This window comes from Schistocerca serialis, chromosome 9, assembly GCF_023864345.2.
Source record: "Schistocerca serialis cubense isolate TAMUIC-IGC-003099 chromosome 9, iqSchSeri2.2, whole genome shotgun sequence".
In the NCBI taxonomy this organism is placed as follows: Eukaryota; Metazoa; Arthropoda; class Insecta; order Orthoptera; family Acrididae; genus Schistocerca; species Schistocerca serialis.
Window position 1 is genome coordinate 20,489,821 of NC_064646.1, and position 22,295 is coordinate 20,512,115.

The following is a 22,295-nucleotide window of genomic DNA, read 5'->3' on the forward strand; positions in this document are numbered from 1 at the left end:
ACCACAGCCATTTGTGACTTTAGTGACGTCAAGCGAGAGGGCATTGGAGGGCAGGGTGGAGGTCTGTTGTGTTTTCTAGTGGAATTTGGGTCTGCCGCGGTGGCAGTGCTGGTTGTGTGTCAGTTCGAAGGTGGCAGCTGACGGCTTGCAACCGACGCTGACACACTGGATTTGCACCTGGAGGCATGCTCTGTGGTGCAGTTTCGTATGACAACAGAAACACTCTCGTGGTTATCCCACAGACTCTGACTACGAATTTGTACGTCGCCCTGGTGATTCGACCCGATGTACTGCCATTAATGGAAAGCATTACAGGAGGTGTTTTCCGACAGAATAACGCTCGCCCACATACCTCTGTGGTAAGCCAACGTGCTCTACAGAGTGTCGAAATGTTGCCTTGGCCTGCTTGATCGCCAGATCTGTCTCCAATTGAGCTCATACGGAACATCATTGGACAACTCCAGCGTCATACACAACCAGCATTAACAACAGACATGGAACTTCATCCCACAAACTGAAAGCCGGCTCCAGTACAATAATTCATGCTTGAATTCAACAGTATGGCGGTTACACCGGTTGTTAATGTACCAGAATTTCACATTTGCAATAGCTTATCTCGCGCTTACAGTAAACTGAGATCTTGCAAAGTTTATCACTTAAATATGTTAGGTACACAATTTGTATGGAGTGTAGCCATGTATGGAAGTGAAACATGGACGATGAGTAGTTTGGACAAGAAGAGAATAGACGCTTTCGAAATGTGGTGCTACAGAAGAATGCTGAAGATTAGATGGGTAGATCATATAACTAATGAGGGGGTATTGAATAGGATTCGGGAGAAGAGAAGTTTGTGGCACTACTTGACTAGAAGAAGGGATCGGTTGGTGGGACATGTTCTGAGGCATCAAGGGATCTCCAATTTAGTATTGGAGGGCAGCGTGGAGGGTAAAAATCGTAGAGGGAGACCAAGAGATGAATACACCAGATACAGAGGGATGTACGTTGCAGTAGGTACTGGGAGATGAAGAAGCTTGCACAGGATAGAGTAACACGGAGAGCTGCGTCAAACCAGTCTCAGGACTGAAGACCAGAATAACAACAACACAAATGTATTCCTGAAATTTCACTATTCCACATTAATTATTTTGGCGTTGTAATTTTTTTTCCGACAGAGTATTTGCAAGGTATTTTACAACACAGAAAGTAATACACAGTCAGCAAAGGTGATGAAATTACTGACTCAGCAAAGAAGTGGTGGAAATATCGACTCTATCAATAATAGGAAGAAGTTTAAACGTGTTAGACAGTCCAGTAGGTGAGGAAAGAAGTAGACTTGTACGCGAATTTCACTGTCGGTAGACTATTATTATTTCCTCGATGAGTGACGCCTTGCGTTTACATGTTTACGCGGCAGGTCCTGCTGGTGGCGGTGGCCGCCGCCGTGGCGCTGTCGGCGCTGGCGCCTGCCTGCGAGGCCGCGGACATCTTGGCGGCGTTCCCCTTCCCCAGCAAGAGCCACTGGCACGTGTTCCGGCAGCTGCTGCACGCGCTGGCGGCCCGCGGCCACCGCCTCACCGTCATCGCCTACTTCCCCGAGGAGAACCCGCCGCCTGGCTGGGAGCACATCAGCCTCGAGGCCTCGCAGGGCGCCGCACCTCAGGGTAAGCCACCTCTCACTTCTACACTGAATCCCGTACTATAACAAGAAATCTCAAAAAAGAAAAACAGAACGAATATCTCTCTGCAGCGCACGGTGCTCTGCTTTGAAACTTCCTGGCAGATTAAAACTGTATATCAGACCAGGCCCCCCATGAACCATGGACCTTGCCGTTGGTGGGGAGGCTTGCGTGCCTCAGCAATACAGATGGCCGTACTGTAGGTGCAAGAGGGGCAGCAGCCTTTTCAGTAGTTGCAGGGGCAACAGTCTGGATTATTGACTAATCTGGCCTTGTAACACTAACTAAAACGGCCTTGCTGTAGTGGTACTGCGAACGGCTGAAAGCAAGCGGAAACTACAGCCGTAATTTTTCCCGAGGGCATGGAGCTTTACTGTATGGTTAAATGATGATGGCGTCCTCTTAGGTAAAATATTCCGGAGGTAAAACAGTCCCCCATTCGGATCTCCGGGCGGGGACTATTCAAGAGAACGTCGTTATCAGGAGAAAGAAAACTGGCGTTCTACGGATGGGAGCGTGGAATATCAGATCCCTTAATCGGGCAGGTAGGTTAGAAAATTTAAATAGGAATATGGATAGGTTAAAGTTAGATATAGTGGGAATTAGTGAAGTTCGGTGGCAGGAGGAACAAGACTTTTGGTCAGGTGACTACAGGGTTATAAATACAAAATCGAAAAGGGGTAAAGCAGGAGTAGGGTTAATAATGAACAAAAAAGTACGGGTAAGCTACTACAAACAGCATAGTGAACAAATTATTGTGGCCAAGATAGACACAAAGCCCATGCCTACTACAGTAGCACAAGTTTATATGCCAACTAGCTATGCAGATGATGAAGAAATTGATGAAATGTATGATGAGATAAAAAAAAATTATTCAGGTAGTGAAGGAAGAAGAAAATTTAATAGTCATGGATGACTGGAATTCGAGAGTAGGAAAAGGGAGAGAAGGAAACATAGTACGTGAATATGGATTGCAGGTAAGAAATGAAAGAGGAAGCTGTCTGGTAGAATTTTGCATAGAACGTAACTTAATCATAGCTAACACTTGGTTCAAGAATCATAAAACAAGGTTGTATACATGGAAGAATCCTGGAGATACCAGAAGGTATCAAGCAGATTATATAATGGTAAGACAGAGATTTAATAACCAGGTTTTAAATTGTGAGGCATTTCCAGAGGCACATGTGGACTCTGACCACAATCTATTGGTTGTGAACTGTAGATTAAGGCTGAAGAAACTGCAAAAAGGTGGGAATTTATGGAGATGGGACCTGGATAAACTGACTAAACCAGAGGTTGTACACAGTTTCAGGGAGAGCATGAGGGAACAATTGACAGGAATGGGGGAAAGAAATACAGTAGAAGAAGAATAGATAGCTCTGAGGGATGAAGTAGTGGAGGCAGCAGAGGATCAAGGAGGTAAAACGACGAGGGCTAGTAGAAATCCTTGGGTAACAGAAGAAATATTGAATTTAATTGAAGAAAGGAGAAAATATAAAAACGCAGTAAATGAAGCAGGCAAAAAGGAATACAAACGTCTCAAAAATGCGATCGACAGGAAGTGCAAAATGGCTAACCAGGAATGGCTATAGCACAAATGTAAGGATGTAGAGGCTTATCTCACAAGGGGTAAGATAGATACTGCCTACAGGAAAATTTAAAGGACCTTTGGAGAAAAGAGAGCCACTTGTATGAATATCAAGAGCTCAGATGGAAACCCAGTTCTAAGTAAAGAAGGGAAAGCAGAAAGGTGGAAGGAGTATACAGAGGGTCTATACAAGAGCGATGTACTTGAGGACAATATTATGGAAATGGAAGAGGATGTAGATGAAGATGAAATGGGAGATACGATATTGCATCAAGAGCTTGACAGAGCACTGAAAGACCTGAGTCGAAACAAGGCCCCAGGAGCAGACAACATTCCACTGGAACTACTCGCGGCCTTGGAAGAGCCAGTCCTGACAAAACTCTACCATCTGGTGAGCAAGATGTATGAGACAGGCGAAATACCCTCAGACTTCAGGAAGAATATAATAATTCCAATCCCAAAGAAAGCAGCTGTTGACAGGTGTGAAAATTACCGAACTATCAGTTTAATAAGTCACAGCTGCAAAATACTAACGCGAATTCTTTACAGACGAATGGAAAAACTGGTAGAAGCCGACCTTGGGGAAGATCAGTTTGGATTCCGTAGAAATGTTGGAACACGTGAGGCATACTGACCCTACGACCAATGTATAGAAAATAGATTAAGCAAAGGCCAACCTACGTTTCTAGCATTTGTAGACTTAGAGAAAGCTTTTGACAATGTTGACTGGAACACTCTCTTTCAAATTCTGAAGGTGGCAGGGGTAAAATACAGGGAGCGAAAGGCTATTTACAATTTGTACAGAAACCAGATGGCAGTTATAAGAGTCGAGGGGCATGAAAGGGAAGCAGTGGTTGGGAAGGGAGTGACACAGGGTTGTAGCCTCTCCCCGATGCTATTCAAAATGTATATTGAGCAAGCAGTGAAGGAAACAAAAGAAAAATTTGGAGTAGGTATTAAAATCCATGGAGAAGAAATAAAAACTTTGAGGTTCGCCGATGACATTGTAATTCTGTGAGAGACTGCAAAGGACTTGGAAGAGCAGTTGAACGGAATGGACAGTGTCTTGACAGGAGGATATAAGATGAACATCAACAAAAGCAAAACGAGGATAATGGAAGTAGTCGAATTAAGTCGGGTGATGCTGAGGGAATTAGATTAGGAAATGAGACACTTAAAGTAGTAAAGTAGTTTTGCTATTTGGGGAGCAGAATAACTGATGATGGTCGAAGTAGAGAGGATATAAAATGTAGACTGGCAATGGCAAGAAGAGCATTTCTGAAGAAGAGAAATTTGTTAACATCGAGTATAGATTTAAGTGTCAGGAAGTCGTTTCTGGAAGTATTTGTATGGAGTGTAGCCATCTATGGAAGTGAAACATGGACGATAAATAATTTGAACAAGAAGAGATTAGAAGCTTTCGAAATATGGTGCTACAGAAGAATGCTGAAGATTAAATGGGTAGATCACATAACTAATGAGGAGGTATTGAACAGAACTGGGGAGAAGAGGAGTTTGTGGCACAACTTGACAAGAAGAAGGGACCGGTTGGTAGGACATGTTCTGAGGCATCAAGGGATCACAAATTTAGCATTGGAAAGCAGCGTGGAGGGTAAAAATCGTAGAGGGACACCAAGAGATGAATACACTAAGCAGATTAAGAAGGATGTAGGTTGCAGTAAGTACTGGGAGATGAAGAAGCTTGCACAGGATAGAGTAGTATGGAGAGCTGCATCAAACCAGTCACAAGACTGAAGACCACAACAACAAGAACATCAGACCAGGATTCATACCCAGGACCTCTTCCGTGGTCATGCTCTTAAGCAGTGAGCTATCCAGCCAAAATCAAGCCGCCCCTTCGCCCCACTCCTCACAGCTTCCCTTTCCGCAGTGCTCCTTCCCTGCTTCCCAAACTTCACAGCTACACTCTTACATACTTTCTTGGACAAGCTGTGCTAGAATAAAGGTTCCCTGTACTTTTATATATATAACAATACCTCTCCTGCTTTCTAAAGAAGGTGTAAATAATACCGAACTAGCAGTTGAATCAGTCATGGTTGCAAAATACTGACACTAATTCTTTTCAGAAGAATTGAAAAACTGGTAGACACCAGTATCTGGGAAGATCATAAAAGACAGAAAGAAGATTCCAGAGAAGTATAGGCACACACTATACAATACTGACCCTACGACTTTTCTTAGAAAACAGATTAAAGAAAGGAAAATGTACATTCGTAGCATTTGTAGACATAGAGGAAGCTTTTGACGGTGTTAACTGGGGTACTCTCCTTGAAATTCCGAAGGTAGCAGGGCTAAAATACAGTGAGCAAAAGGCTATTTACAGCTTGTACAGTAACCAGACAGGAATTATAAGAGTCGAGGGGCAAGAAATGGAAGCAGTGGTTGAGAAAGGAGTGAGTCATGGTTTGTGTGTATCGTCAATGTTATTAGTCCGTACACTGACAAGCAGTAATGGAAACAAAAGAAAAATCTGGAGTAGGAATTAAAGATTAGGGAAAAGAAACAAAAACTATGCTGATGACATTGTTATTCTGTCATAGGCAGCAAAGGAAATGTGCAGTGTCTGGAAAGGAGGATATAAGACGAACATCAACAAAAGCAAAATGATTATCATGGAATGTAGTCGAAATTAAATCAGGTGATGCTGAGGGAATTAGATTAGGAAAGGAGACACTGAAAGTAATAGATGAGTTTTGCTATTAGGGCAGCAAAGCAACTGATGATGGCTGAAATAGAGAGGATATAAACAGTAGACTGTCAATGGCAAGAAAAACTTTTCTGAAGAAGAGGAAGTTGTTAACATAAGAGTATAAATTTAAGGGTCAAGAAGTCTTTTCTTATAGTATTTGTATGGAGTGTAGACGTGTATGGAAGTGAAATATGGACGATAAACAGTTTAGACAAGAAGAGAATAGAAACTTTTGAAATGTGGTGCTACAGAAGAATGTTGAAGATTAGGTGAATAGAGCACTTAACTACATCTACATCTACATCTATACTCCGCGAGCCACCTTACGGTGTGTGGCGGAGGGTACTTATTGTACCACTATCTGATCCCCCCTTCCCTGTTCCATTCACGAATTGTGCGTGGGAAGAACGACTGCTTGTAAGTCTCCGTATTTGCTCTAATTTCTCGGATCTTTTCGTTGTGATCATTACGCGAGATATATGTGGGCGGTAGTAATATGTTGCCCATCTCTTCCCGGAATGTGCTCTCTCGTAATTTCGATAATAAACCTCTCCGTATTGCGTAACGCCTTTCTTGAAGTGTCCGCCACTGGAGCTTGTTCAGCATCTCCGTAACGCTCTCGCGCTGACTAAATGTCCCCATGACGAATCGCGCTGCTTTTCGCTGGATCATGTCTATCTCTTCTATTAATCCAACCTGGTAAGGGTCCCATACTGATGAGCAATACTCAAGAATCGGACGAACAAGCGTTTTGTAAGCTACTTCTTTCGTCGATGAGTCACATTTTCTTAGAATTCTTCCTATGAATCTCAACCTGGCGCCTGCTTTTCCCACTATTTGTTTTATGTGATCATTCCACTTCAGATCATTCCGGATAGTAACTCCTAAGTATTTTACGGTCGTTACCGCTTCCAATTATTTACCACCTATGGCATAATCGTACTGGAATGGATTTCTGCCCCTATGTATGCGCATTATATTACATTTATCTACGTTTAGGGAAAGCTGCCAGCTGTCGCACCATGCATTAATCCTCTGCAGGTCCTCCTGGAGTACGTACGAGTCTTCTGATGTTGCTACTTTCTTGTAGACAACCGTGTCATCTGCAAATAGCCTCACGGAGCTACCGATGTTGTCAACTAAGTCATTTATGTATATTGTAAACAATAAAGGTCCTATCACGCTTCCCTGCGGTACTCCCGAAATTACCTCTACATCTGCAGATTTTGAACCGTTAAGAATGACATGCTGTGTTCTTTCTTCTAGGAAATCCTGAATCCAATCACAAACCTGGTCCGATATTCCGTAAGCTCGTATTTTTTTCACTAAACGTAAGTGCGGAACCGTATCAAATGCCTTCCTGAAGTCCAGGAATACGGCATCAATCTGCTCGCCAGTGTCTACGGCACTGTGAATTTCTTGGGCAAATAGGGCGAGCTGAGTTTCACATGATCTCTGTTTGCGGAATCCATGTTGGTTATGATGAAGGAGATTTGTATTATCTAAGAACGTCATAATACGAGAACACAAAACATGTTCCATTATTCTACAACAGATTGACGTAAGCGAAATAGGCCTATAATTATTCGCATCTGATTTATGACCCTTCTTGAAAATGGGAACGACCTGCGCTTTCTTCCAGTCGCTAGGTACTTTACGTTCTTCCAGCGATCTACGATAAATTGCTGATAGAAAGGGGGCAAGTTCTTTAGCATAATCACTGTAGAATCTTAAGGGTATCTCGTCTGGTCCGGATGCTTTTCCGCTACTAAGTGATAGCAGTTGTTTTTCAATTCCGATATCGTTTATTTCAATATTTTCCATTTTGGCGTCCGTGCGACGGCTGAAGTCAGGGACCGTGTTACGATTTTCCGCAGTGAAACAGTTTCGGAACACTGAATTCAGTATTTCTGCCTTTCTTCGGTCGTCCTCTGTTTCGGTGCCATCGTGGTCAACGAGTGACTGAATAGGGGATTTAGATCCGCTTACCGATTTTACATATGACCAAAACTTTTTAGGGTTCTTGTTTAGATTGTTTGCCAATGAGGAGGTACTGAAGAGAAATGGGGAGGAGAGATATTTGCGGCACAACTTGACTAGAAGAAGGAATCGGTTGGTGGGACACATTCCGAGCTGCCAAGAGATCACCAATTTTGTACTGGATGGAAGAGTGGAAGGGCAAAAATCATAGTGGGAGACCAAGAGACGAATACAGTAAGCAAATTCAGAAGGTATAAGTTACAGTATTTATAGAGGCGTGAAGTGGCTACCACAATAGAGTAGTATTGAGAGTGGCATCAGCTCAGTCGTGGGACTGAAGACAACAATAACTACAGCTCTATTGAGGAAGGTCTTCCCTTGGTCATCATAATCTGTCATCATTACCATTTTAAAAATGTATATTCAAAATTTACAAGCCGAATCGACTGTAGTGGTTTGGCCAATCCCCTACTAAATCCATTCTCACATAGGAAGTGTCTCTCATCATGAAGCAAGCGAAATTTAGTATCTGTTGTGGCAGCTGCATGATATAAAACGACCTGCTGCATCTCATGGACCACAGCGTGTTCCTCATCGTCATTTGTGACCGCAGCGCCCACCGGCAGCAGTTGTGAGCTTATCTGGAAGCAAACCGCACGGTTTGTTTACAAAAACGGACATATGTAAAACAGCTGCATTAACTGCAGCAAATAAAATCGTGAAATACGCTCTGCATTCCTCTGTGGCTTAAGCAGCGAACTGGTGCCAGAGGAACACTAAAATTGGTGTAATAGAAAATAATAAACAAATTGTACTACAAATCATTCCTGGTAAAAACTCCATTATGCAGAATGGTCCAAATGGCTCTGAGCACTATGGGATCTAACATCGGAGGTCATCAGTCCCCTAAACTTAGAACTACTTGAACTTAACTAACCTAAGGACATCACACACACATCCATGCCCGAGGCAGGATTCGAACCTGCGACCATAGCAACATTGCGGTTCTTGACTGAAGCGCCTAGAACCGCTCAGCCACAACGGCCGGCTGCATTATGCGATAGGCTAATTAATATAAATTACTTCCATCATCTGCCCTAGCCCCTTTGCTATTGCTCTCCTATTTATCAACTTTCTACATGGTACATATTCAAAAATTTTGTGTAGCATCCATCTGAAGTCACTTTGTCAAACGTATGGGTCAGTGCCATCACTCGACAATGTTTGTGATAATTCTTACTTATGCGAGCACTGCTCCTTTTTGACTGAATCTATTAAGTCGCACATTTGTTCCTGTGACTCCATGTTTCTGATGTTGTTCTCTTTGTACTATAAACTGTACTGAACTGCGAGAGAATCGGTCACTGATACACACTACAGTCTTGCAATTCATTGGTCCATGTTCCATAATAGATAAGATAGATTGTTCCAAATCGCACATGTATTAAATTAATGAGATATTCCTAGAGTGTTTTAGAAAACATAAGGTAGAAAAAAACGTAGAAGGCTGGACGCATACCTTTTATCTACTCCTTCGTAGTTCCGCCTGCCACGCTGAAGTTCCAGGATGACAGCAAAGTCTAAAGGTTGTGAGCACAGATGTCATAATTTGATATTTAACTGTTTAACAGCAACAGATTGCACCAAAAAATGATCAACTTTCATAAATAATCAGTGTGCCATATGACTCAAACACTATATTTCCACAGCACTTACGTAAGCTATAAAACGAAAATCATTAAACACTAGAAGCCTTTGACTCTCAGTATGTAAATGAAATGTATTCGCAATTACGAATACAGACAACCGTCAGCCGCATAATGGAATGATGACAGTGAAAATTTGTGACAGACCAGGATTCCAACCCGAATTTCCCAATTTACCAGAGCGGTCACCTTATCACTATGACTACCCCTGTTGAAGGGGTAGGAAAGGACGGACATACCTGTCAGGTTCAGGATGGATGGAGACAAGGTGGGAAAGGATCGAATCGCGAGGCCTGGCCATAATACCTCTGCCCCAAACCTATTACTGTTTGGGCCTACACATGGTATCGGGCTTTTTCATTTTTTCATCTTTATTTATTTTTTGTGTTGAAACCTAACAACTTGGTAATCAAAAGTTAAGGAAGCAGAATCAGATTTAATTCTACGTGGTTTCCGCACTGAAAAAAATCATTTCCAGTCGTGTCCTGCAGCAATTTTTGTTTATTTTTCATTATTTAAATAAAAAAAGACAAACAGAACTACAAAAATGAAATAAACTCCCTAATAAAACATCTGAAATGGGACCATAGCGAAAGTACCAAGAGGTGGTGTGGGGCGGCGAGTGGAATAATAGGATAAATGTTTTGTATTTATGCTGTTTGCCGTTCTCAACACTGGCTCTCTAACTACAATATTGGCAACCAGAAAGTGATTAGAAAAACGTGAAGCCTGTAATTAGAATTCCTAGTGCCCACTTCATCTGAGAAATACATTTATAGCTACAGCTTATAGCTCTGAGGAATTAGCAGATTGTCTGGGATTCATAATCAAAAACCATTCTCTCTAAAATGTTCACTATATTCTGAAAGCCACAGACCAAAAAGAATCCACACAATCCAACTACCAGAGCAGTTCAGAGTCTAATGCACTGATGCAACTATAACTGTTCAAATTAAATGTTTAAGTGAATGCTCGCCATAATTTGATGACAATGTTCATCAAACGCCACGCTAAACAATGGTAGAATGTCTGTCCTGCGGCGGCACGTGAAAATATGACATACGCAAAATGAAGATAGATCATTAAAGTCATACCAGAACTAACACTTTACTCGAAAACGATTTCATGGTTACGCGTATCCCGAGTAACTTATTACGGCATCCGAGGCTGGTTATAGCAATGATACCGACGCGACGCGACTCCCAGCACAGGTGGTGCGGTAATCAGCGTCTGGAGAGAACTGGGGCCTTTCTCTCACACAGCGTTCTTACATATAAAGCCGCGGTGCGGACGGCTAAGGGAATGCCTGATCGAATCTGCTCTCCCGACTAGCCGCTGGGCTTGTAATGCACCACTTTAAGTTATCGAATAAATCATTCCTTCTTTTGCTGATGGCCGATGAAGCTTTCAATTTAATTGTGCAATCAGCACACAAGTAAGTAATCATAATAAAAGTCTGACGTGGCTAAGTCAAATATTTTGGGCGAGACAATTAATTTAATTACACTACACACAGTAGACGAGCTCTGAACTTGCTCTTTGGAGATACGCTATAGCTATAGTTTTATAGTTATTCTGTTGAAACGTCTCACATTTTTATGATTATAGCGGATCTCCCTTCTAATTAAATTTAAACATCCTAGCTTTATTTATTCGCCTACTTAATCTATCTTGCTTCCTTAATTTCTAAGACAAAAACCAGAAAATCATGAATTTCAACTAAAATTTTAATTTGTGAGATCCAGAATACTGTTTCTACTAAATTATTATGCAAAAGGAATCTAAATATAAATTTCTAAGTTTCTAGCTCTTTTCTGTTGCGCCAATGATTTTTACAGAAACACGTCCAAATTTCGAAAATGGTTAAAGTTATTGAACTGATATTCAACACATATTGATTTAGTATTACTCCTGACATGCTAGAAACGTTTCAGGTTATTTACTTGATTTTTAAAGTATTGCGCAACATTTATGACGTCAGAGCTAGTTACACAAGACTGGCTGGCACACAATGGAAAGACTGATGTGAATTTTATAAGGCGTGAGTAGGCTGCTTCCCTGCATCACCCTCTAATTAATTTTTTTGAATGTAAATGAAAACAAATTAATTACAAAAAGGGAAGCAAGAGTACAGCTTAACTCCCTATGAAAATAAAAATTGAAATGTGAACATATAGAAATATTAAAAGAAAACTTATTACCTACTTCAATTATTTAAATTGCTGGCATGTTCACTGCCTCTTAAGCAACATTATCACTCAAAATTTAAGCAAAATCAATGAAACACTTTGGCATACATATTGCCTCAGATAGACAAACACATAAAAATATGTAAAACTATGAAAATCTTAAATCCATTAAATTGTCTGTAAATATTTTTACATACACAAATTCAAAGAAAATAACACAGTTATTCATGATACATAAACAGATAATATTATATCTTAGCAGTCTTTTCTAAACCTGAAAGAAAATTTCACAAATCATGACAATTTCATTTTTACACACATGGTTGTAACCGCTTTGGCTGCCGTTCTACACTTCCATTCACAAGGGTAGAGGGGGGGGGGGGGGGAAGTTGCTATGGTGTGCCTCCTTCACGTCCATTCTAACTTACATGGGGAAAGGGGAGGGGTCACTGTTAGTGGTGTCCTAGTCACTCCACGCTTTCACGCAACTACCAGGCTGCCATTATCTTGTTTGTCCTGCAGAAGAAACAAAAAGAGTGCGTCAGACTCTGTTCATTTAAAATCTAAGGGCGGGTCACAATAAAATGGGGATATATATATACATTTTATTTTTCAATATGTTGCTGGAACAAAGTTAACAGAACTTTTTCAATTTTACTCTCACGGTTACTTAAATGTCATAAAATCGGTAAGCAAATGGCTCAAAATGCCGTTCGTCACGTACTAGAGAAAATTTATGCTGAAGGCATACAGTCATAAATCCTATTTAATCTCAATTTATTATTTCTGGGCCGGAACACTGAACCAATGCTCGGTACATTCCTCACAACTCTGTATTTTATTTACTTAACTGACTCATCTTCGATTACCTTATTCTTAGAGATAGTATGAGTATATTTGATTAGCAGTTGTCTTCTCAACCTCTTTGTACATGTTAGTAACTTGTGGTAATAGTAGAGTTCTGAGTGTTCAAAACACACTATGTTTAGTTGACTACTAAATCCACTTATTGGTCCTCTGCTGCTGTGTCAGTTCCACATCTGCAATTATGTACTTACTTCATCGAAGTGTATTTATGCTGAGCTGTAGATAATGTTTCACGTCTGCCATGATGTTACTCAATTATGTTGCTAGCCGGCCGAAGTGGCCGTGCGGTTAAAGGCGCTGCAGTCTGGAACCGCAAGACCGCTACGGTCGCAGGTTCGAATCCTGCCTCGGGCATGGATGTTTGTGATGTCCTTAGGTTAGTTAGGTTTAACTAGTTCTAAGTTCTAGGGGACTAATGACCTCAGCAGTTGAGTCCCATAGTGCTCAGAGCCATTTGAACCATTTTTATGTTGCTAGTGTATGTACTTATTTAACACTCACTCTATTAACATTTAAAGCATAGGATAGCATATCTATAGTGTATTGCAGCTGATCAGTTTGCTCACGTTGCAATCCATTTCCACTTGATTGGATGCTGAAACCACAGGTAGTCTCTCTCGACTTACCACTAAAGTGAATTAAGTAATTATGGCGAGCGTAATGCTAAATTCATTAAACCTATAGGACACCATGAGCTGCTCTGTCTCGTCTAACATAAGGGTACCTATGGTCGCATTCACGCCTCCAACTCATAACCTCAATACGTGTAGGTGTGTCCTATCACACACTACACCAAATAACGGCCAGCTCCAACCTTATAAATATTTCTAGGACGTGTCCTTCACGTCTCAACCACAAACACTGTTCACTTCTATTACACTGCCATTCCTTGCTACACAAGGTGAGTTCATTCTTACAACTTATCTGCATATTTTTCATAAAACTAAGCAATCTCTTTTACTATTAATTAGTTAGCTCTACAGCATACAATATGTTTCACTGCCACTTCAGATCCTGCTTGTACACGAATTTGTATACCTTTTTAAATTACTGTTGGTGGACCATTTCCAATAAAACAACAACTTTGTACTTATAATATTACCAGGGTTCTATACATACTTGTTACTCAAATACCTTTGTATCTTAATTACATCATACTTCTCTGTTGTTTATGTCACTGTTAGGTTTGTCACGTTAGGTATTTTCTTCACTAATCGGTGGATAGAATGGTTACAGAACTCATGGCTTGATAGTCATACCGTAAGATTTTAGTATTTGAGAGTAAGAGCCGAAATTTTGGTGGATAGGAAAGATGAAGAATGAGTGAGACCTGAAAAGGAAAGAAGATCTCACACAGCTAGGACTGCACAGCTGCCACACTGTGTAGAGGTTACAGAATAACCTCCTCCCTACAGAATTCATTAGCTTAATGCTGGCTTGTGGTTTTCCTATGATCCTAAAAGGTCCTTGGTATACGAACATGAATTTCTTTGTTTCTGCATTTATTTTCTTTGATTTTTTCTTGGTTTTGACAAGGACTAACTGACTTATTTCAAAACTGGTGGGTACAGCTTTTGCATCATGACGCTTCTTTCTTTCTAATGTTCTTTTCCTTATATTTGCCCTAGCTCTTAACTTCTTTTCGTCTGTGGACATTTGCGTTAGAATAGGGAATTCTACCCTATCTGCAATCACATTGTGTGGTTCTTGGCCAAACATCAATTCGCAAGGCGCAAAACCGGTTGCATCATGCCTTAAGTTGTTAATTACATTCTCAAAATACTTCATGTGTTCTGCCCGACTTGAGTGTTTCCGAGCACAATACGTCCTGCAAAGCCTATTCAATTCTCTCATAATACGTTCACTCATATTTCCTTGGGGGAAATACGCAGATATTTTCAGATGTTTCACTCCGGCCTTATCCAGACATTCTTTAATCCTGTCAGAAGTAAATTGAGGCCCATTGTCTGACAGCAAATTCTTCGGAACGCCATCGTTCACGAAGAAATCTTTTTCCAACTTTTCTACCAACGTTTTTGCATTTGCTCTTTTAATTGGGTATAGCTTAACATATTTACTAAATCCATCCACAACAACAAAAACATGGGTGCACCCACCTCTCGAAGCAGGAAGAGGGCCAAACAAATCACAAGCCAGTAATTCTAGGGTTTCAGTTGGCTCTACTGAATGCATATCCCCTTGTAGTCTGGTGTTAGCAGCACGGACTTTCTGGCATACTACACAAGATGCTAGACGCTTGGCCACACGGCGGTACATGTTGTCAGACACAACCTTCTCTTTTAATTTGGCAATGCACTTCTTTGCACCGTAGTGCCCATACCTCAGGTGTACATAGTCGATTAGTAAGTCTACATGTTATGAGGGAAAGCACAGCTTCCACTCTGAAACTCCTACATTTGTCCTTCTAAACAGAATACCTTTATGCAGACAATAGTATTGCGAAACCTTGGGATAGTTCGCATTTCCTAAATAGCTCTTCACTAATTTCAGCTGGTCATTTGCATTCTGCTCACGTCTCAATTTCTTAATCACACTCTTTAATGCACTTTCTTCCTTTACTTCGTGCAACGCAAACATTCGTACTTCACTTAGGTCAGTTACTATAATTCCCGCATCATCACATAGCTACGCACTTCTAGATAACCCATCAACTACCAGATTGTCTTTCCCTTGAATATATCTAACCTCAAGGTCAAACTGCTGGAGATACAATGACCATCTTACCAAACGAGCATTCCTCAACTTACAGGTCTTTAAAAAGGTCAACGCCTTATGGTCACTGTAAACAATTATCTTGTGACCTAATAGATACTGCTCAAACTTTTGTACCCCAAATACAATTGCCAATGCTTCCAGTTCTGAGATGCCATAATTTCTCTCTGCTGCCTGTAAAGATCGACTTGCGAAAGCTATAGTCTTGTGCACTTCTTGTTCGTTCTCTGTTTCTACTTGGAATATCTCCACAGCTATATCATAGCCATTAGCATCAACAGACATACAGAATGGTTTTACAAAATCAGGATGATGTAAGATAGGACTATTAATTAAAGATTGTTTAAGCACCTCGAACGCCTGTTAGCATTCTGCTGTCCAAACCCAAGGGGTATTCTTTTTCAGCAGGAGGTGAAGACAGGGTGCATTAAAAGCCTGATCACTAACAAAACGCCTATAGAAGCCGAAAAGACCGAACATCGATCTCAACTGCTTCTTGTTTCTGGGAGCCTCAAATTTTTCAATGACTGCTAGCTTGCCTGGGTTAGGCAGAATACCTTTTTCACTTATCATATATCCCAAGAAACCTACTTCATCTTTAACGCACTCTGTCTTTTTAATCTTTAGTTTCATGCCACCTCTCTCAATAGCCTCTAACACTTTCTCTAATAAAACTATGTGTTCTTCCCAGGTAGGAGTTGCTTTTAACAGATCATCTACGTAGATTGTTATTTTATTACTTAAGGCTGGTCCTAAAACATGGCACATCACACGTACGAAGGCACAAACAGAGATATTAAGTCCGAAAGGTATTACACGGTATTGGTAACACACTCCTTCGTACAAGAAAGCTGTGTACTTCCTTGAACTTTCCGCCAGTGGCAAATTCCAATATCCACACGTGATGTCCATAGAGGTTAAGAATTTTACTTTCCGGAATTTTTGCAATAACTCGTCCATGTTCTGCGGTCTATCACTTTTCCTAACCACTATTTCATTCAACCAACGAGCGTCCAAGACCAATCTGACACTCTCGTCTCTTTTTGGTACAACAACAAGAGGATTGTTGTACTCACTGACCGCTTTTTCAATCACACCCCACTCTAGCATTCTCTGTATCTCCTTTCGAACCGCCTCCTTCCTAGCTACATGTATTTGGTATGGCTTCCTGAAAAACACTTGGCCAGGTTTCACCATTAATTGACATTCATAACCTTTGACCACGCCAGGTCGATTTGAAAATACCTTATGATGCCTTTTTAAAACCTGTCTCAGTTCTTCCTTCTGATTAGCTGAAATTTTATCGATTTCCTGCAATTTAGCTTCTATTTTGTCCAAAATAATTGCTTCTTCTTCTTCTGTGTTTAGCTTACTTTTACTAAGATTAACACCTTCGTCCCAATATCTCCTATTTTTCAGAACTCGTATAGGCAGCTCCCAAGTTTCATCATTAGTTACTACATGTTTATCAATAAAAGGTACCGTAATTACTCCGGTTATCGGCAAGACCAATTTTAACTGGCTTCTTTCAAAGTCAACAACACTCTGATATTTCGACAAGAAATCTATGCCAATTAAAACCTCAATACTGAGATTGTTTACAATTAAGCATGGATGATCAATTAAATTACCATTAATATCAAAGGACAGTAAAGCTTCTGCTTTACCGTTTTTGACACCTTGCCAGTAGCACCAATTAATCTTAGTCCTAATACCCTCATTACTGTAAGCTTGTCTTTACCAGGAATTGCATCAAAGAAGGACTGAGATATCGCACTCACCTCACTTCCACTGTCTAAGAGGCAACGTACATTGATACCCAACATATTCACTATTATTATAGGGTGGCTTATTCTAGGTTGTACAGGTGGTTCCTCAAACTCAGCCAATAGTTCCTTTTGGATTTGCCTCCAACTAAAATGATCGACATCTGTCTTCATTACATTTAGGTCAAAGTGTGTGGGGGTTTCCTGAACTACATTTTCAGCTGCCTTTTCCAGTCGGTCTATTAATTTCAAATCGAAACACCGCACGACTTCATTACATTTAGTTTGCTGAACATGACCCAAATTACTGTAGTCTGAGCGATTCTTCGCCTCCAGACCGGGCATAACAGTAGTTACAGCTAAACCACTTTCACTATTATCGTCGGGTTCCTTCTCCAGTGACAACTGGTCACAGCTACTGGGTTCATCGACCCCCAACAGCCTACCCTCTACATTCTCACTTACCTCCTGTCCTAAATCTATTCGTACAATATCAACATCCTGCACAGGCACTTTAGATAAGAGCACATCATCCTCATCGTAAATATAAGCATGAATTTCTTCTGCTTCTTCACCTGACAATTCAGTATTTTGTAGCTCTTCCCTACCATTACACTGCTGCGCCTTCTCTTTCTCTTCCCACTTAGAAAGCGTCTCTAACACGGTATCTATCAAATACTGTGGGTGGTTTAATATTTCTGCAGTATCATTGGATGCTACCGACCCATCACCCGAATCCTCAGTTTGAGTATTCTGATCTGTCATACTAATTACTGTAATTACTGGCTTAGGAAAAGCAACCGCCTGGTGAGCGCCAGTATCCTCATAGACGGGAACTAGTTTTCCAGCCTCTGCCTACTACTGTTACCTTTATTTGCATTACAGTTAACTAGCACAGCATTGCTTTCAACACTGTTGTTTACTTGCACATTCTTGTTAGTAACAAAATTACTATCATTTGGATGCCATTGTTGGTTCTGGTAATTATTTCTCCAATTCCTACCTTTCTTAGGATGGTGAACACCTACTGTTCTGATGTTTACATTGCCATTCTGCTCGTTCTTAAAATTACTGCTAGTGTTATTAGCATTTCTGTTATTACGTACTTGCTCCTCATTGGCAGCCACACGCTCTACACGTTCCAAATATTCAATGAAACGATCCAGATTGTCTCTAGGGGCAGATATAATTCTAGTTTGCCAATGCCATGGCAGTTTGGCTTCAAGACCTAGTATTATCATTTCAGGTTTTATCTTTTCGGCCAAATGTGACACCGAGCGAGGTGGCGCAGTGGTTAGACACTGGACTCGCATTCGGGAGGACGACGGTTCCATCCCGCGTCCGGCCATCCTGATTTAGGTTTTCCGTGATTTCCCTAAATCGCTCCAGGCAAATGCCGGGATGGTTCCTTTTAAAGGGCACGGCCGACTTCCTTCCCCGTTCTTCCCTAATCCGATGAGACCGATGACCTCGCTGTCTGGTCTCCTTCCCTGAAACAACCAACCAATCAACCAAATGTGACAAACGTGAGGTCCATGACCTGGCAAACTCTTTAATAGATTCATTGCCTGCATTAAAGCGTTTTCCACTCCAAAATTCTCTCAACACTTCATTTTGCTTATTGCTAGACCAATACTCATTAATGAAAGCTGTTTTAAATTCCGCTAATGTTTTACGCTTCAACATAACATCAGCTGACCAACGCATGGCGTCACCCGCTAAATGGCTTCTAACAAATGAGATTTTCTCTCGTTCAGACCAAGTCGGTGGAATCACATCTTCAAAATCGTTCCAGAAATCTAACAGGTGGATATTTTTATCCGGATCGAACCGCAAGAACTGCCGACACCCGATAAAAGCGGCGTTTGCAGCTACAACTTGTTGCATACTACCATTACCAGAAGTTACTGAAGCTACTTTACTCTCAATGTTAGCAACGTTAGTACTAATATTTTCTACTCTCATTTCAACATTATCTACTCTTTGCACAATATGAGTAGTATCAGTTTTGATTGCGTCTACCTCTACTTGACAAATGTTTACTTTTATATTAACATCTTTAAACCTATCTGAGCAAAGTTTAGATTCCGCCTCGATCTTTTCTGTTAACTTGTGCTCCAGCTTCGCATCTTCCATTTGGAAGGCTTTGCGAACCTCAGCAACTTCGGATTTTACTGTTTTATACATCTCTGATAACTGTTGAGCAACCTTTTTCTTAATATCCTCATGGTTGTAATCAATTTTATAATTTGAACTGTCCAGATCCTCTTTCAACTTATTGCAGCCAGTCTTGAAGGAAGCTTATAATTCAGCTTTATTGGATTCTAATTTATTGTCCATTGTCTCAAACCGTTTATTAAAATTGGTTTGGCTGGCCACAATCCCGTTATTTACCTCAATTATATCAGATTTTAACTCAGCTGTCATTCTAGCATTACTGGTTGACATTTTTGCATTACTGGCAGCTATTGCTCGTAATATTACATTTAAATCAATAGCCCCAGTATCTTTGGGTTGCTCACTAGCTGGCTTTTTATCACACTCAGGTGACGAAAAACCAGCTCCAACACCAGAATCATCAAAACTAAATGAAACTTCTGATTGATCAGTCATATCTAACTTCTCCTTTTTAAACTCTACCATCTCTGATGACTGTTTCATTTTTAATTCATCAGGGAAACTATCATCCAATAAATTAACACTTTCTGATTTCTGCTTTACTACAGTGGTCTCTACTATTGAATTGTTGCCCTTTTTCACACTACTGTCAGGTGACACTAGTTCGGATTTCACTTTAACTTTACCATTTTCATGCATATTTACACTTGAATCGTTGTCTGGATTTACAGTTCCTTCAACAGACATAGGTCCTGATTTAGGTTTAACTTCTGTTTCTTTTTGCGGTTCCATCGCCGACAGTCTTTTAGTGCAGGTTAGTAAAAGTTTTAACAGCTTTTCACTTAACTTAGTTCCCTCTGCACGACGTATGGCGTTGCCGGCGCGGCGTACCAGGATTACTGATGTGACGCGGCGCGTTGAACTGCAGACGGCACCTGGACAACTGCTGTGTTGTGGGCGTTGCCCGCAACGGCAGACGCGGCTCCGGTCGCTCCGACAGATGACTGCGGTGTGGCGAGACTGACTTCTCGCGATGCCAGCAGTGCAGCTAGACTCAGCGCCAGCTTCTTCAATCCAGATGCGTTGTTAATCCAATTGCGTCGGCCACATGCACACGTTACACTGTCCATCACTGTTCCATTACTCAGTTGCGTGTCGCATTTCACTTCCGAATCCGCATATTTAAAAATCACTTACAGTTTTACTCAGTTTGTTTCCCGGCCGATTAGCAACATATGTGGGGCGGCGGGTGGAGTAATAGAATAAATGTTTTGTATTTATGCTGTTTGCCATTCTCAACACTGGCTCTCTGACTACAATATTGGCAACCAGAAAGTGATTAGCAAAACGTGAAGCCTGTAATTAGAATTCCTAGTGCCCACTTCATCTGAGAAATACATTTATAGCTACAGCTTATAGCTCTGAGGAATTAGGAGATTGTCTGGGATTCATAATCAAAAACCATTCTCTCTAAAATGTTCACTATATTCTGAAAGCCACAGACCAAAAAGAATCCACACTATCCAACTACCAGAGCAGTTCAGAGTCTAATGCGCTGATGCAACTATAACTGTTCAAATTAAATGTTTAAGTGAATGCTCGCCATAATTTGATGATAATGTTCATCAAACGCCACGCTAAACAATGGTAGAATGTCTGTCCTGCGGCGGCACGTGAAAATATGACATACGCAAACTAAAGATATATCATTAAAGTCATCCCAGAATTAACACTTCACTCGAAAACGATTTCATGGTTACGCGTATCCCGAGTAACTTATTACGGCACCCGAGGCTGGTTATAGCAATGATACCGACGCGACTCGACTCCCGGCACAGGTGGTGCACTAATCAGCGTCTGGAGAGAACTGGGGCCTTTCTCTCGCACAGCGTTCTTACATATAAAGCCGTGGTGTGGACGGCTAAGGGAACGCCTGATCGAATCTGCTCTCCCGACTAGCTGCTGGGCTTGTAATGCACCACTTTAAGTTATCGAATAAATCATTGCTTACTTTGCTGATGGCCGATGAAGCTTTCAATTTAATTGTGCAATCAGCACTCAAGTAAGTAATCATAAGAAAAGTCTGACGTGGCTAAGTCAAATATTTTGGGCGAGAGAATTAATTTAATTACACTACACGCAGTAGACGAGCTCTGAACTTGCTCTTTGGAGATACGCTATAGCTATAGTTTTATAGTTATTCTGTTGAAACGTCTCACTTTTTTATGATTATAGCGGATCTCCCTTCTACTTAAATTTAAACATCCTAGCATTATTTATTCGCCTACTTAATCAATCTTGCTTCCTTAATTTCTAAGACAAAAACCAGAAAATCATGAATTTCAACTAAAATTTTAATTTGTGAGATTCAGAATACTGTTTCTACTAAATTATTATGCAAAAGGAATCTAAATATAAATTTTTAAGTTTCTAGCTCTTTTCTGTTGCGCCAATGATTTTTACAGAAACACGTCCAAATTTCGAAAATGGTTAAAGTTATTGAACTGATATTCAACACATATTGATTTAGTATTACTCCTGACATGCTAGAAACGTTTCAGATTATTTACTTGATTTTTAAAGTATTGCGCAACATTAATGACGTCAGAGCTAGTTAAAGCGGACTGGCTGGCACGCAATGGAAAGACTGATGTGAATTTTATAAGGTGTGAGTAGGCTGCTTCCCTACAGTATGAAGTTCGTCAAAAAACAGGTAACATGAATGAAACATACGAACAGAAAAGGTATATCACACTTGAACTCCTTGATGATTGAATAGCAGATACAGCATATTCGCAAAGAGCTCACTATAGAGCGGCATTCTTTGCCATGTTCAATTGGCCGTAAGTGGTAAAAGGCACAAGCGTACAGGTCACAATCGCTCCCAATCACATGACACCCGACAAGCCAAGTAACAGTATTGTTCACCGTTCTGGGAAAGAAAGTTGAATGGGGATGCAAG

At 40.9% G+C, this 22,295-nt stretch overlaps 1 protein-coding gene across 1 annotated transcript in view; it reads left to right on the top strand.

The window, feature by feature from the left end:
* LOC126419157 (UDP-glucosyltransferase 2-like) overlaps nt 1-22,295 on the top strand; it is a 152,103-nt gene that overhangs the window by 60,806 nt on the left and 69,002 nt on the right. The window contains exon 2 of the mRNA XM_050086281.1: nt 1,415-1,661. Coding sequence (XP_049942238.1) covers nt 1,415-1,661 — 247 coding nt within the window. The remainder of the gene's footprint in view (nt 1-1,414; nt 1,662-22,295) is intronic.